General features: G+C 45.3%; 3 protein-coding genes across 3 annotated transcripts; 2 read left to right on the forward strand and 1 right to left on the reverse strand.

Annotated features, from left to right (window-relative positions):
• The first annotated feature begins 4912 nt into the window (after nucleotides 1-4912).
• On the forward strand, nucleotides 4913-7744 carry F4807DRAFT_393409 (uncharacterized protein). Its single transcript, XM_047995924.1, has 2 exons — nucleotides 4913-5516; nucleotides 5565-7744. The coding sequence occupies exons 1-2, from the start codon at nucleotides 5167-5169 to the stop codon at nucleotides 7456-7458; spliced, it is 2244 nt and encodes a 747-aa protein (XP_047856067.1). The 5' UTR covers nucleotides 4913-5166; the 3' UTR covers nucleotides 7459-7744.
• Nucleotides 7745-8253: 509 nt separating this feature from the next.
• F4807DRAFT_393441 (amino acid transporter) lies at nucleotides 8254-11124 on the reverse strand. Its single transcript, XM_047995925.1, has 9 exons — nucleotides 11087-11124; nucleotides 10613-11018; nucleotides 10301-10505; nucleotides 10048-10117; nucleotides 9327-9987; nucleotides 8955-9249; nucleotides 8820-8865; nucleotides 8664-8746; nucleotides 8254-8593 (listed from the first exon to the last, which is right to left on the reverse strand). The coding sequence occupies exons 2-9, from the start codon at nucleotides 10720-10722 to the stop codon at nucleotides 8480-8482; spliced, it is 1584 nt and encodes a 527-aa protein (XP_047856068.1). The 5' UTR covers nucleotides 10723-11018; nucleotides 11087-11124; the 3' UTR covers nucleotides 8254-8479.
• Nucleotides 11125-12824: 1700 nt separating this feature from the next.
• On the forward strand, nucleotides 12825-14430 carry F4807DRAFT_393527 (putative nitrilase). The gene is made up of 4 exons (XM_047995926.1): nucleotides 12825-13322; nucleotides 13389-13784; nucleotides 13854-14046; nucleotides 14113-14430. Exons 1-4 carry the CDS (start codon nucleotides 13165-13167, stop codon nucleotides 14332-14334), a joined length of 969 nt encoding a protein of 322 aa, XP_047856069.1. The 5' UTR covers nucleotides 12825-13164; the 3' UTR covers nucleotides 14335-14430.
• The last annotated feature ends 92 nt before the right edge of the window (nucleotides 14431-14522 follow it).

Genomic DNA, 14522 nt, shown 5'->3' on the forward strand with positions numbered 1-14522 from the left:
TTATTATAAAAATTATAATTATAAAATATATTATTTAAATAAATATAAACCGAACGTATAAATTATATAAGTTTAAAAGTTATTATTTAATATTAATAAATAAGTTTTATTTTATTTAATTTATAAATAAAATATAAAATTATTTTTATTATAATTATTAACATTTAATAATTACTTTATTTTTATATTAACACATTATTTTATAATAAATATTTATTTTTTTTTTATTTTTTTTTCTTCATTTTATTAATTTTATTTTATATTTATATAAGGATTATAAAAAATATATTATTTTTAATATAAAAGATTTCATATAACTTTAAAATATTAATTTTAATCGTTTTAATTATATATTTTTTTTTAATATTTAAAGCGTTTAATATATATTCATTATAATAACTATATTAACATATATAAAAAAAAAAAAAAAAATTTTAAACCTTCGTATTTTAAAAAAAAACAATAAACTTATTATCGTAAAAATCACGGTAATTAACTTATATAAATTTTATATCGTACTTATTAAAAATAAATATTTCTTTATATATTAAAATATAAAATAAATATAAATATATTATACGTATTTAATAATTATTTTATAAATTAAATTAATATTTTAATATTTTAAAATTATTATAAAAACATAATATAATTATAATATAAAATAAATTTTTAATAACATATAAATGTAAATAAAAAATTAATAATTTATTAATATTATATAAGCTTTTAAAAACATAATAATTTAATTATAAAATACGTATTAAATATTATATTTATAATAAATAAAATATTAATATTTAATTATTTTAAATTTATATATTAATATTCTTTATATTAATAAATTATTATTTTTTAAAAATTTTATTTTCGTTAACATTAATAATTTTTATAAAAATAAAACACATTTTCTTATAAAACTCTTTTAAAATTAAATAAATTTATTTAATTTTTAATAATATATTATATAATTTATTAACATTTTATATATAATAAATTTATATAATATAAATAATATACGGTATAAATATAAATATAAAAAATATTAAACTTTAAAAAATTTTTATATAAATTTTATATTAAAATAATTATTATATTTTTAATTAAATTTAAAAAATTTCCGGAATAAATAAATAACATTAATTATAATTACATTAATAATTAATAATTAATAATTAATATTTAATAATTAATAATTAATAATTAATAAAAATAATTAATAATTAATAACTACGTAAATTATAATTAATTATTTATAATTATTAATTATAAAATAAAAATTAATAATTAAATTAAATTAAATAATAATTTCTTTAATTATTAATATTTATTTAACTTTATTAATAATTATAAACTTATAATAATTATAAGCTTTTTAATAATTATTTAATTTTAATAATTATTTAAACCCGTTAATAATTATTTAAATTTTTTAATAATTATTTAAACTTATTAATAATTGTTTTAATTTTTTAATAATTATTCACATTTATTAATAATTATTTACTCAATAACCATAATTAAATAAAAGCATTATAGTGATAATAGGCTTTAGTTTTCGTAGAAGGTAAATCATTATCCGATAGCAGGGGTTCCCGGTATGGTAGGTAATTACCAAGTCGAAGCCCCTTCAACTACCGAAGGGCTAACACCCGAGGGGAAAACGGGGATTCGCGACTCCAGCACCTAACAGTACCTAGGCAGGTTGCAGCCGCAAGGTCGCAATTTATCTACTACTACCTACCTAACTACCTACACACTGTAGGTGCCTACTTGGCTTGCTGTGCTCGGCCGTTAATGCGTTGCCCCCCTTGCGGTTGGCGTACTATGTAGATTAGGTCTAGAACAACGGGCGATGGGTACGCGCAGAGGTTGCTGAATTGGAACGGGAAATTCTGCACGTAGGCTGATTGTCTTGGAATAGGGGAACAGGCAAATAGCTTATGGTGATGTCGGTGGTCTGGAGGGTCCGTGGGACGGGATTGTGGTGGCATATGGAAATGTGCGGCTTGATACGTTGATAGGGGTCTCGAAGGTGTTAAGGTACGATATACTAGGTACTATGTTCACGTTTGCTTGTTTGGGTGGATGGGTTTGCACTTTTTTAGATGTGTACTACCTTTCATCGATATTACATCAGGATTTCACACTGCGTTGCTAAGCCCCAACCGTTGGTCATTAGGTGTACACGTACGTACGTTGTTAGTTGCGTGCCAGTAAGAAGTAGATATCCATTGTAGGACTACAACATGTCTCTGGAGAATTATCTTGATATACCTAATAGGTGGTATTAGTAGAGGTTAGAACCTAGATGTGGGAGGACCCTTTAAGAAGCAAACATACATGTACCTACGATTGCGTATCTCGAGAATAACCTAACGCGGCTGCAATGCCCCTCTGGGCATTTCCCATCTGAGTAAACCATCGTGACACAGCAGTTACTGCACAGTCAGCAAGCCTCTAGGTCGTATGTAAGCGTTGGAGTGCAACGCACCACAGCAGTGGAAACTTCGACGACGAAACCCACGCGGGACGAATCCGGGCCGGAGGAATCTGATACAAACCTTAGCTAACCTTCCCCCATACGTGCGATCAAAGACTGGAGACTGGAGACTGGAGAAGCCCCAAAGCCAAGAGATTGCCGGATCCTCCTTCTTCCTCCCATAATAGGAAACTTGCAACTAAGGTTATACCGACCTGGGGCGCATTTAAATGAAAAATTAGCGAGTGTGACGTGCGAGTGATAAAGCTACCGAGAAGGCTCCTTGATTGGATCATCCGGGGCGCCTGCACGATGACGATCTTTTACATTGTGCCCCTGGCGCAAGTGGCGTGACGAGTGGCCGTGAGCCGCTTGTGGTATTGCTCTGTACGCTAGCCAGTTTGGGGGGAACGGTGTGCGTATCAGATTCTTGCTCCCCATCTGTATATTGTAGTGTCTCGATTTGTTCTTAGCAGCGATAGTCGGTGACGAAACATTTGTTGCTGAAGAACCGGTTATCCTGGGATGGATGGCATCTCAAACTTGGACTTCTTCCTTTTTTCTTCTCATAGCCACCTTGGTTACCTCATGGAAACAGATGGCATACAGTTATTGATTCGCAATCCAACAATGGGGGGCAGGGAGCAAGAAACAACCAAGTCAGCCAAATTCGAGTTCCGCAAATGATTGTCGGTGATTTTCAGAGTCGGGCACTTTTCTGTGTCAGATGCATTTCGATAGAGCCATGCTTGACGATCCTTCGGATTCGAATCGTGTTAATAAGAGAATATTACATAAACTAGGAATCGAGGAGAGTGATATTCATGAATATTGCTCCCTCCATACTTGCGAAACTTGTCTATGCGTAACTCTCCACGTGTGCGTTATACTACTACATTCGCATTGCTGTATGTCTCTTTCAGAAACGTCGGATCACGGATTAGACGTGGAGTACTAATCATTTCGGCAGGGCTCTTCGAAGCCCTAGCTGCCGAATCCCCTTGTCTTATTAATAAGTGACGGTGACAGTCTAGACAATCTGACAATCCAATAGGGAGTTGCCTATCGCGTCTTCTGTGAAGTCTCCATTGGCCTTATCTCCAGTCAATTTTAATAACAAGGGAACGTGGGGAAAGGGCAGCATAGAAACTCCCCCTTATCAAATTTAGGCATAGCGAAGTTTGAGGGACTTAACTATTAGCACACGAAGAGTGCATTCTTCCTTTCGATGAGAGAGCCCTGCTCAGATTGTTGAAGAAAATAGGGATTGAAGAATCTTGAATTTTGGAAATTAAAAATTGAAAGTCAAAATGTACGTAAGAATGTTGTAAACTCAATTCATCTGACCTGGTTGGCTCTTTCACATGTTGGATTTGGACTGTTAGACCCCTAAAGTCTCACTCCTTCCATTCTCAAGCCTCTCGGTCACCTTGCAGCAGCCACCCGCGCAAGTTGTGCAACTAAGCTAAATTCGCACCTGAATCGGTGGTATTGCGACGCTAAACCCCCTCCGTAGTAGTTGCACAAGCGATTTTTACATTCAATCCTATCAAACTTGTCTTGTTTTTCGCTTGGTAATACATGAGAATATAGACAAATCATCTAGTAAGAATGCTTAGAATAGACCTGAGGTTTTATATGTCGATTTTACGATGTATACAGACATTCAAGCGACACACTAGTCTAGCGCATAGAAGCTGTCATTGTATGAACCCGACCTTCGATAAACTCTCTCGTTTCGAATGGGTCCGAAACGGTCTCGTACGAGGGACTTATCTTCCTAGCCCTGTCACCGAAAACCCCACTAATATTATGTAGTTTGTCTAATAAATCGTGCTACAGTATACATCGGATATGGCTGGTGCAATCAATTCTGCGCTGATATCGATGTACATGATACATCATATCCCGGTCAAGTATGCAAGTGCCCTCTAGTTACTCCACGTATCGTTTATCGTGCTCTTTCCCGTTCGCAACATTAGACTAGGACCAATCTTTTAACCTTCAACTTCTTACCCAAAAAGGGGAGCGAAGGGGGTCCCAATTTCGAATCTCCTTCTATTTGCTTTGGTGTTGATCACCGCAGCCAAGACATCGCGACATTATTTCCCCAGTCCTCTTTTTTTTTTTGCTCTTGACTTTTTTCGACCCGTTCTACCCATTCTCTTCTGTTGAGTTCTGTCTTCTTTTCTAACGTGGGGATTCTTACCTACATGTACTGTACCACATTTTCCCGTCGTCTTGACCACATCTCATACTTCATACCCCGGCACATGCTGTCGTAATCGTTTTTTATCCGACCGGTTATCCGTTACAACGTTAACCCCCTACATTCATTTTTCCCATTGAAAATCTAGAAGAAACTTTCGGACGACATTACGTCTTGTACAGACGATTTCTTGTTTGAGTAGAAACAGATACGGTCGCGAATTCGACCTGTTGCGCATCGCTGATCAAATTCCTGGTCGAGGAATCCAATATAGAATATTGAGTTGAGGGAGTGCTTGTCAGAATCGGAATTTCCACCTTGACCTTAACTAGACCCTCGATATTTGGCTTGGCAAGAAAGTTACTGCCACCTCGCGATGTTCCTGGCTATTAATGACCTTCCTTAAATTTTGCGATATCCGGCTTATAGCTTCGTCCGCCCCTAAGCCGCGTATATTCCACCCAATCGGTTCGGCATGATGCTAGCGGTGCAACCGCGTCGGCTACTATCGCGACCGAGAGGTCTGTTGATTTTTGCGGTCTTGGCCGCAACTCTCTACTGGTCCTTGCTACATGGGTCTGCTACTCTCCATGCCACTAGATGGTATGATGGGCGAGCTGGTTCGGTACAGGCTCCCCTAAAGGAAAACATCGAAGCCCAGCAAGCCCCTCTACCAGCGAACCAACAGAGTAATGGCGAACAGAGCCAACAAGCTGAACCCGAAATACACGAAAAGACAGAAGAAGAGAAAAAGAAGGAAGCAGAGGAGCAAAGAGAGGAGAACCTCCGAGAGCAATTCGATAGAGAATACGAGGCACTTGCTAAGTAAGTTCAGCCGCTATTATCACACGGCATTCTCTAACAACTATGTAGGGAGCCTGGCGCCGACGCGATATTTGGACAGACACTCACTACTCTTGAGCCTTCGAAGAAACGGTCACTACAAATCGAAGAACACTTGACGCCCGCCATATCTAAAACTTATTTCAGCGACCATCAACCATATATCTACAACCCATATCCCAAATACAATGAGAAGGCCTGGCTTGCCGAGAGGGCCAAGTATGTGACCTGCGAAGGCCCAGGCGGCGCATCGGGAGGGGACGTAATGGTTTTCAAAGGACAGCCCAAGGCGTTTCCCGAGCCCGGATTTGGCAGCTACGAAATCCTCGGCATGGATGGGAACTTGTGCTATGAGCGCGAGACAAGATTGGGTGTATATGGCTTTCAGGCGGACAACGACACGTCGGAATCGTCGGTTGACTGGGACAAGGTCCACTGGGGAGACCTGCAGGAGAAATGCGCTCAAAAGAACAAGGCCCGATTCAATCTGCAAGGACATTCCAATCCTTATATCACAACAGTCTACTCGCGCGACAATTCGAGCTCGAATAGCGAGAGTGACCTTAGCCTATCGGAAACTCCCCTGTATAATCTTGGGAAGGGTAGTCCACCATTGCGCCGAAGGAGAGGCCTTCCCGTACAACCCAAGTCTGGTAAATCTAAACCTCTGGCTGGTTCTGAAGCGAGGACTGCTCTCTTATTACGGACTTATACTGGCAAGGAATACAGTGAGAACGATAAACAAGTGATTCGATCTTTAATCACAGAGCTTTCGCTACGTACCGGCGGTTTATATCAAGTGTTCTTGTTTGTGCACGTCAAGGACACTGCGTATGCAATTTGGGATGATGAGGAGACGTATCAATATGTTCTTCAGAGGAATGTGCCGCCGGAGTTCAGGGATATCGCGGTCCTCTGGAATGACGAAGCCACGCAGACGATGTATCCGAAGATCGACCCTAATAAGGCGACCGTACATGTCTCGCAGTGGTTATCAGTCCAGAAGTTCGCTCAGGAGTTTCCAGAGTATGATTATATCTGGAATTGGGAGATTGATGCAAGAGTTACTGGCCATAATTATGACTTCGTCGAGAAATTGGCCACCTTCGCCAAGCGGCAGCCCCGTCGGGGGTTGTGGGAACGTAACGAGCGTTACTACATCCCGTCTATTCATGGGGATTATGACACACAGTTTCGAAAGGAGGTGGAACGCGTATCAGGGAAAGATACAGTCTGGGGCCCTCCGGAATTGCCCTTTGTTACCCCAATAGGACCGAAACCTCCAGTTGCAAATCCTGAAGATGACAACTACAAATGGGGTGTTGGCGAAGAAGCAGACCTTATCACCGTTGCCCCTATTTTCAACCCTATCAATAGTTCGTGGATTAGTGGTAACGAGCTGTGGGGATTTAATGACTCTACACATGCGACCACAGACCTACCAAGAAGAGCCACCATTGTCACGCATTCTAGAGTGTCAAAGAAGCTCCTTGATATCATGCACGTCGAGAACCTTCGGGGAAATCATATCTCGTCAGAAATGGTGACGCAAACTACCGCGTTACTTCATGGTCTCAAGGCAGTTTACGTCCCAATGCCGGTCTTCTTTGACCGACCTTGGAAAGGCAAGGACCTCGCCAGATGGTTCAATGGCGGTCTAAAGGGAGAAAGTGGAGGCATCGGTTGCGCCATGGGCTGGGGACGAGAGGCGAGATACCGTGGAAGCACTTGGTATTATCGGGCAAATCCACCACAGCGACTCTACCTCAACTTTATGGGTTGGGAAGACACTAATGTGGGTGGCGAAGATTGGGAGAGCACTTACGGACGACCCTGCCTGCCGCCCATGTTGCTCCACCCTATAAAGGACATCGAACCAACCGAACCTGGATACAAGAGCGAGTCAAATCTCCCCTACTCTTAAGCAGACGGGCATACAGCAGTATTTTAAAATGAGGACCGCCTTCCCCTGCTAGCTGTGTCAGAGTTCAATACTCTCCGTCTATCGAGGAACAGATTTGGCGTTCAGAACCCTAGCATTTCTTGGAACTCAATATTTCCTATACGTGCGGCGAACCATTATTAGACTCAGTCTAACGACCAAGTCGCCTTGGGATACTCTGGTATTCTCTAGCCGGATTCAGGTCACCGCAATCAATCAGCACTTCGCGTGATTAGAAGCCGAGTTGGTTGGCTTGATCCCGGCTTTTCAAGGGCAGGCAAAGGTCGTTTTCTTTGGATCAGATTTCTAGAAACTCGACATTTAGAGAAATCAGTGCAAGACACGACTCGAACAAAACAAGAGAAGTAAAAAGCAGGAACAACATGATGCGGTTATAGCGAGGGAATTGAACTCATCGCATTGCTCGGCGTTTCGCATACCTGGCGTCAGATCTGACATATACGCCGAGCTTCGTCTCGGCCATGAAGAGATTCATTGCATGTACGGATTTCGGATCAGTTAGGAATTAACTCCTCCAGCTGCGTGGTCCTAGATGGAACAAGGCACGCTGCGAGTTTTCAGAGTAGATATGTTATATTATGTACATACCTATATGTCAATGAACATACTAAGTTACGATGTCATTTTGTGTATAATCTTGGGTGATGATAGATATGGTTGTAGAGTTCGACAATGTGACAGAAATATCAGATCATTTGACATGCGACCTATCTCAAAGTTACGACTTTTCAACAGCTACCTAGGTACCTACTCAAGTGTTAGAACACGCGTTTATTAGTCTCAGGCTTAGCCTAGGTACCAAGTAAGTGTAAATCGTCTGGTGTAAACTTCTTGTATCTATTTTACAGGTAGGTAGTCTTATAGCTGCGAGCAAATGGTCCTGTACATCATGAATTCTATCCAGTCTTCAAGCGAGATAAACAAAGTCTACGAGTATATGCTAATCTAATGACCAAACTAGAACGAAACGCACTCGTCCATCTTATGAAATTGGGATTGCCCCTTTCTCGTCCGGACTATTGGTGTCCGAAGCGGTGGCTGAAGTATGCACATCTTCCTCATCTCCGGGTGCGCGTCCGATGATAGCCTCGAATTTCTATAGGACTCGAGTTAGCAGAGTCAACAGTAACACATACGTGAATATATGGGCGGCGGCGATAACTTACGGGTCCTTCAAAGACGTTGCCTCCAACGATCCAGTATGTGCCGACTAGGAGAAAGAATATGCCGATGACGACGACTACATAATCTATACATTGGCAATTAGCAAGGTAGATCATGAGGAGCTAGATAAAAGCCGGAGGGTAGAAGTAGGAGCTTACTCATATCATCCGGAGACACAGGGAGGCCGGTTGGGAAGCAGAAGAACTGTAGTACTTGTCAGCATTCTTTGTTTTCTCTCGTCTTATTTTGTCAAATATCATTTCCCCGACAGGCCAAGAAAAGCAGACACGTACCACAGAAGTAACGACAACGAAAATCGCGGCGACGACATTCATCGCCCACCCGGCGGGCCCGAGGTCGAAGTACGTGTGCTCGGTCCGGTAGTGGGCCAAGACGCCGCGGCCGCGGATGAGCAGCGTGATGACGGGGAACACGTACGACACGTTGAGGAAGATGGTGGTGCTGGCCGCGTACGCGCTGAAGGCGACCGAGGGCCCGAGGTACAGGAGCCCGAAGAGCACGTTGAAGACGAAGGTGAAGATGATCGTGCGCACGGGGACGTCTAAGCCTGGAGTGATGTGGGCGAAGCTAGAGAGTGTCAGGTTGACGGCTATGGTTTATAGAAAGGTGGGAGGGGTGGGAAGAGGAAGGGGAGAGAAACTTACTAGCCGTGATACAAGATCCCCTTGTCTCTGGCCATCGCATAAAGCAGCCTGCTCGAACTTGTCACGCAGCCGTTCGTCCCGTTGATGAAGCAGACGGCCAGCATGAGCGTCAGCACCGTCGCCGCGCCCCTGTTCTTCGTCCCCTGCAGTATCAGCTCCGCGATGGGCATGTTCGTCGGTGTGCTCAGCACAGTAGCCGGGTCAGTGATGCAGAACAGGATAACGAGGATGAAGGCGAGGCCAGTGACGCCGCCGACAACGACCGCGTATATGATAGCGCGCGGCGCATCCTCGGCCGGCCGCGGCATCTCCTCCGTCATATGCAGCGCGGCGTCGAAGCCGATCAAGCTCAAGGCGCTCTGCAGCAGCCCGAGGATCCAGGCCATGCCGTCGGACCAGCCGGTCTCGTTGTCGAACTCGGCGAACACGTAGTGCGCGTCGTTCTTCTCCGACGTCGCGAGCAGCACGATGCTGATGACGACGACGCCAAGCAGCGACCAGTACAGCGCCGCGTCGTTCCAGCGGCCCAGAATCCGGTTCCCCCAGATGTTGGCGCCGGTCGTGAAGGTCACGACCGCGAGGAAGATCAGGTACGTGCTCCACGCTTTGATCTCGTAGGTGCCGTTCGACGCGATGACGGCGGCGGCTTGGATGAATTGCGCTAGGGGGAATGTGTTAATGGCTTATTTCGGTGTTCTAGGTATGAGGGGGGCGGCCTTACCAGCGAAGAAGCCCTCAGTCGTCACGAGCGTAAGCCAGCCCGCGATATTTGTCCAACCGACCCAGAAGCTCTGTTGCGATTGTGGTCAGCCCAAAGTACTCCATACATCCCTATCTCTGTCCTAATCCCAATCCTTTCCTCCCCATTCTCTTAACCTCCTCACACACAGACACAGACACAGACACACAACACATCATAGATGCAAACATTCCCTCATAGCAAAAGAAGAAAGGAGAAAAGAAAGTTCACCCACCATAGTCCTCTTCCACCCGTCCGCGCAAAGCGCGTACACGAAGTGGTACTGGCCGCCGGCCGTGGGCCAGATGGCCGCCATCTCGCCGAGGCTCGCGGCCAGGGCCAGGTTACACAGGACGCAGAAGAGGAAGCCGTACAAGAAAGAAACAGAGCCGCCCGAGGGCAGCACGAGGCCTATCGATCCCGCCAGCGCGATCCATGTGCTATTTTTGGGGGGGTTTACCCGTCAGTGAGCGTCCGTTTGTGTTATCATCGTCATCATTGTGACGGTATAACGGGAGATTGTGAGGTGTAAGGTGAGTAAACTCACTTGAGGATGGCGAAGGTCAGGGCCACCATGGTCAGTCGCGATAGCCGGGGCTGCAGCTTGCCCTCGCCTGCTGCCGCCGCGGGCGGCTCGTGATGCGTCGCGACGGTCATCTCGTGTGTTCGACGTGTCGTTCCAGCTCAGCTCTGACGCAAGGTGCGACGTTGTGCGACGTCGTCCGGGGCTCAGAAGAGAGAGGACGAAAGCTTAGAGGAAAGGAAAGGAGAACGGAAGATCAAGCAGGGTTCAGATTGCGGAGGGCGAGCTGGAAAAAGCAAAGTCGCGCCCCTTAAGTAGGTAGCCCGCCGTGAACGGCAGCATTGGACGACCTTTGGATTATCGTATGGGATACACAGAGAGTCGGTTACATATACCTATATTAGTAATGGTACGTACGTGTATATATCAACTAGACTAGCTGGGTTAGCTAGATGAAGCTAGGTGAGCTAGGCAGTTGAAGAATGGCAGGTTATCTACCTTCAATGGCATGGACATCCATGAACGCGAGGCGGCGGCCAGCTCGATCGACGAAAATACCCAGGCAAGTTATATCAGGGCCTCAGCTCACGTAATTTATCTTTTTATCGCGGTCATTATAGAAACAAGATAAAAGATGACGTTCATCCCTTCGCGCACCACACTTACATACACTACCTAGATCTGGCAATGTAGGGGGGCGGTCCGTCGGCCAATCACGGGGAGGCGTCGTCTCAGACGCTACCTTATCATTGGGTGGGAGTGGGAGACGGGAACAATTATGCACGGGGTGGGCTCGCGCGCATTACTCTTCTACACACGGGAGGTGCTTTGCCTGCCGAATTGTGCTTGCTGATTGCAGATTAATAATAAATGATGACCGTTAAATTCACCGCCTACTTTTACACCCGGGCGCGACGTTTACGCTCTAAAGCCCGCTGCGAAGTTGCGGCTTTCGAGGCGACCCGTCAGTTTGTACGAAGGAAAAAAAATCAACATAAATTCGTGGCCTTCTCCCAATTTCTTGTCCCTCCTTTCTCTCTTTCATTTTTGTGAATTCAATGGTTTCTTCTACCGTCAACTCCTCGTGTTACTGCGCCCGTTTATTATGTAATTCGTTTTCGTGGAGTTTTGTCTAATAAAGGTCCCCATCCATCCCGTCTAGACCCCGGACCGCGGTGCAAGGCAAGGGTCCTAGGAGCCCTAGGTGAATAGGTGAACCCTGTTCAACTTGTCCTCGTTCGAATTAGATGGCATGTTCCACGCGTTAGGCGATAGGCGTCTAGGTGCTGTGCCTGCTGTGCCTTTTGTGCCTCGGTTTCACAGAATGATAGTCATGCTCGTTCTGGTTCGGGCCTCGACGTTACATATTCCGTATGTATGTCTGATATGCAATGCGCCTAGGGTTCCACATATCCCAGAACCCTGGGAAGGGAGTCTGTGAGAGTTTAAGGCCCGAGGGGCAAGTCCGGAAACTTCCTTCCGAGAAAGCGATAGCTCAGCTTGTCAGCACCCTTGTTGGTGACCGGGGATTGAATATCGTGCTATTCCCAGCTTCTAGTATATTGTTCGACAGATGCCGTTGAAGCGGACGCCGGTCAGTCGCCGTCACGCGGTCCCGTGATCGCGGACAGTTGCCAACGGAGAGACGGTAGGACGTGGGATGTAGGACTTCACTTGGGGACGTGCAAATCGCCCGTAAAACTAGGCGAATCTAGGCAAAGTTGAGGCATATTGGTCACAGCTGGGGAAGCTCCAGCTCCTCTGCCCAGTTTTGTTTCCACTTTAGCCTCGCGACTTTCCTGCATCTGGAAGCGAGATCCACGCGGGTTAGCTATATTTGAAGCGGCGCTAGTTGATCGTAGAAGAGCCTTTGGAAGGACTCTGCGATCGATCATACGAACGTGACGATCTTCGTACGGCCGTGCCTCAACGATAGAACATCTAGTCAAGTTTGTTTTTAAAGGTTTGGAGAGCAGGAGGGGACTTTCGTGAATATACGGGCAGGGATATTTTAAGTACTAGAGATGCAAGGGCTCTCTGGGAGCCTTACCACGGTGCGTAAAAAGAAAACAAGTATGTCGTGGCACTGGTGATTGTTTAAGCTTCTGCTTTTTCTCCCGCGGCTGCAGATGTGCGGTGCGAGCCTATGCAGTATCAACTCGTGGACCTGCCGCATAAAGTGAGAAGAAGCTGCAAGAGCTGCAAGGAAGCGTCGAGCCGTGTAGCATTATGGGCCACACCACGTACAGAATGCTTCCGACGTAACCAATGGTGATGTTCGGCTACTGCGTGACGCGGCCGCCAGGACCCAGACTAGCGTCTCGATGTAGCAGCAGCCGAGAGAGTAGCAAGCTCGGGATTCGCAGCATGGTACTGAAGTGGCTCTTGGGGTTTGCTTGCTGACTGCAGACGCCGTGGCTCCCCGCACCTGTATGTTACTGCAGTGAGACGCTTCTGCCGGCATGGTATAGTATAAAAGGGTGGCAAGCATATGATCGACTATAGCTAAGGGTGCTTCCCCTCTTCGTCCCCTGAGGAAACTCTCTTTCTTTCCAGAGTTCGCCATCCGCTTCACAATGACTGCCACCGTTCGCGTTGGGGCTGTTCAGGCCGAGCCGGTATGGCTAGACCTTGATGGAAGCGTCGACAAAACCATTTCTCTCATAGAGAGCGCGGCTGCAGATGGAGTTCAGGTACTTGGATTTCCTGAGGTCTGGATTCCTGGATATCCGTGGTGAGTTCGGCCGAAGACTCGATAGGGCCTTAAACAGCTAACGTCGACTTGCTTGCCTCAAACTAGGTCTATGTGGACTTCGAGCGTTATCGAAAACTCACACATCATCCACGACTACATGGCCAATTCGATGCGTAAAGACTCGGACCAGATGAGACGTATCCTCGCCGCGGTGAAGAAGGCGGGAATGTTCGTGGTCCTCGGATATAGCGAAAGAGATGGTGCCAGTCTCTACATGGCTCAATCCTTTATCTCTCCTGAGGGCGAAATAGTTCACCACCGCCGAAAGATAAAGCCCACGCACATCGAGCGGACAATATGGGGAGATGGGCAAGCCGAGTCGCTTAAATGTGTCGTGCCATCCAAGTTTGGCAATATTGGTGGTTTGAATTGTTGGGAGCATTTGCAACCTTTGCTCCGTTACTACGAATACTCGCAGGGAGTTCAAATACATGTTGCTAGGTCAGACTTCGATATTCCTTGTTTCTTTATATCATCATTGACAGGCCCCTGCTGACCGAAATTGTGTAGTTGGCCAGCAGAGTTTGAGATGCCAGACCCCGCCAAAATCAAGTGGCTATACCACGAAACGGGGGAAGCAAGCTACCGAGCCAGCCAGTTCATGGCTATTGAAGGGCAGTGCTTCGTCCTCGTCGCATCACAAATCTTAACCGAGAAAAACCTGGAAAAAAATAACCTTTCCGGCAACCCAGTCACGAAGACGGTGAGGTCTTCCTAACTCCCCACCATACCATATAATATGTGCTAACATAACTCCTCCCTTTTTAAGCCCGGTGGCGGATTTTCCATGATATTTGGGCCCGACGGTAAACCGCTCTGCGAACCCATCGGTGCTGGTGAAGAGCATATCCTGACAGCGGATGTTAATTTGCGAGATATCGACTACCCAAAGGCGTTCATTGATGTCGTTGGCCATTATGCCAGGCCGGATCTGCTCAGCTTATTGGTGAACCCCACCCAGGATTTACATGTGACGAAAATGGCAAAGTAGATGTGGCCATTTACGGCCATAATTATATCGCGTGAAAGATAGCGGGTGGATGAGTATGGTGGAAGATGGTAAGTAGTGGTGGTGGTGGTGGTGGTAGTGGCGGCGATCATGACGACGACATATGGGTATGATTTGATATGATAAGGATGGGGGCGGAGAGGGGGATCAGGGCGGCGGTGCGTTTATAT

Source organism: Annulohypoxylon truncatum (genome assembly GCF_022578515.1).
Source record: "Annulohypoxylon truncatum strain CBS 140777 unplaced genomic scaffold F4807scaffold_9, whole genome shotgun sequence".
Lineage (NCBI taxonomy): Eukaryota > Fungi > Ascomycota > Sordariomycetes > Xylariales > Hypoxylaceae > Annulohypoxylon > Annulohypoxylon truncatum.

Bases quoted from the DNA above. Each gene is read 5' to 3' on its own strand.
- F4807DRAFT_393409 (XM_047995924.1), top strand. From the start codon at position 5,167: ATGATGCTAGCGGTGCAACCGCGTCGGCTACTATCGCGACCGAGAGGT. The intron at 5,517-5,564 runs GTAAGTTCAGCC...ACAACTATGTAG, and splicing joins GAATACGAGGCACTTGCTAA to GGAGCCTGGCGCCGACGCGA.
- F4807DRAFT_393441 (XM_047995925.1), bottom strand. From the start codon at position 10,722: ATGACCGTCGCGACGCATCACGAGCCGCCCGCGGCGGCAGCAGGCGAG. The intron at 10,118-10,300 runs GTGGGTGAACTT...CAATCGCAACAG, and splicing joins ACGGGTGGAAGAGGACTATG to AGCTTCTGGGTCGGTTGGAC. The intron at 8,594-8,663 runs GTAAGTTATCGC...CGAGTCCTATAG, and splicing joins GCAACGTCTTTGAAGGACCC to AAATTCGAGGCTATCATCGG.
- F4807DRAFT_393527 (XM_047995926.1), top strand. From the start codon at position 13,165: ATGACTGCCACCGTTCGCGTTGGGGCTGTTCAGGCCGAGCCGGTATGG. The intron at 13,323-13,388 runs GTGAGTTCGGCC...GCCTCAAACTAG, and splicing joins TGGATTCCTGGATATCCGTG to GTCTATGTGGACTTCGAGCG. The intron at 13,785-13,853 runs GTCAGACTTCGA...GAAATTGTGTAG, and splicing joins GTTCAAATACATGTTGCTAG to TTGGCCAGCAGAGTTTGAGA.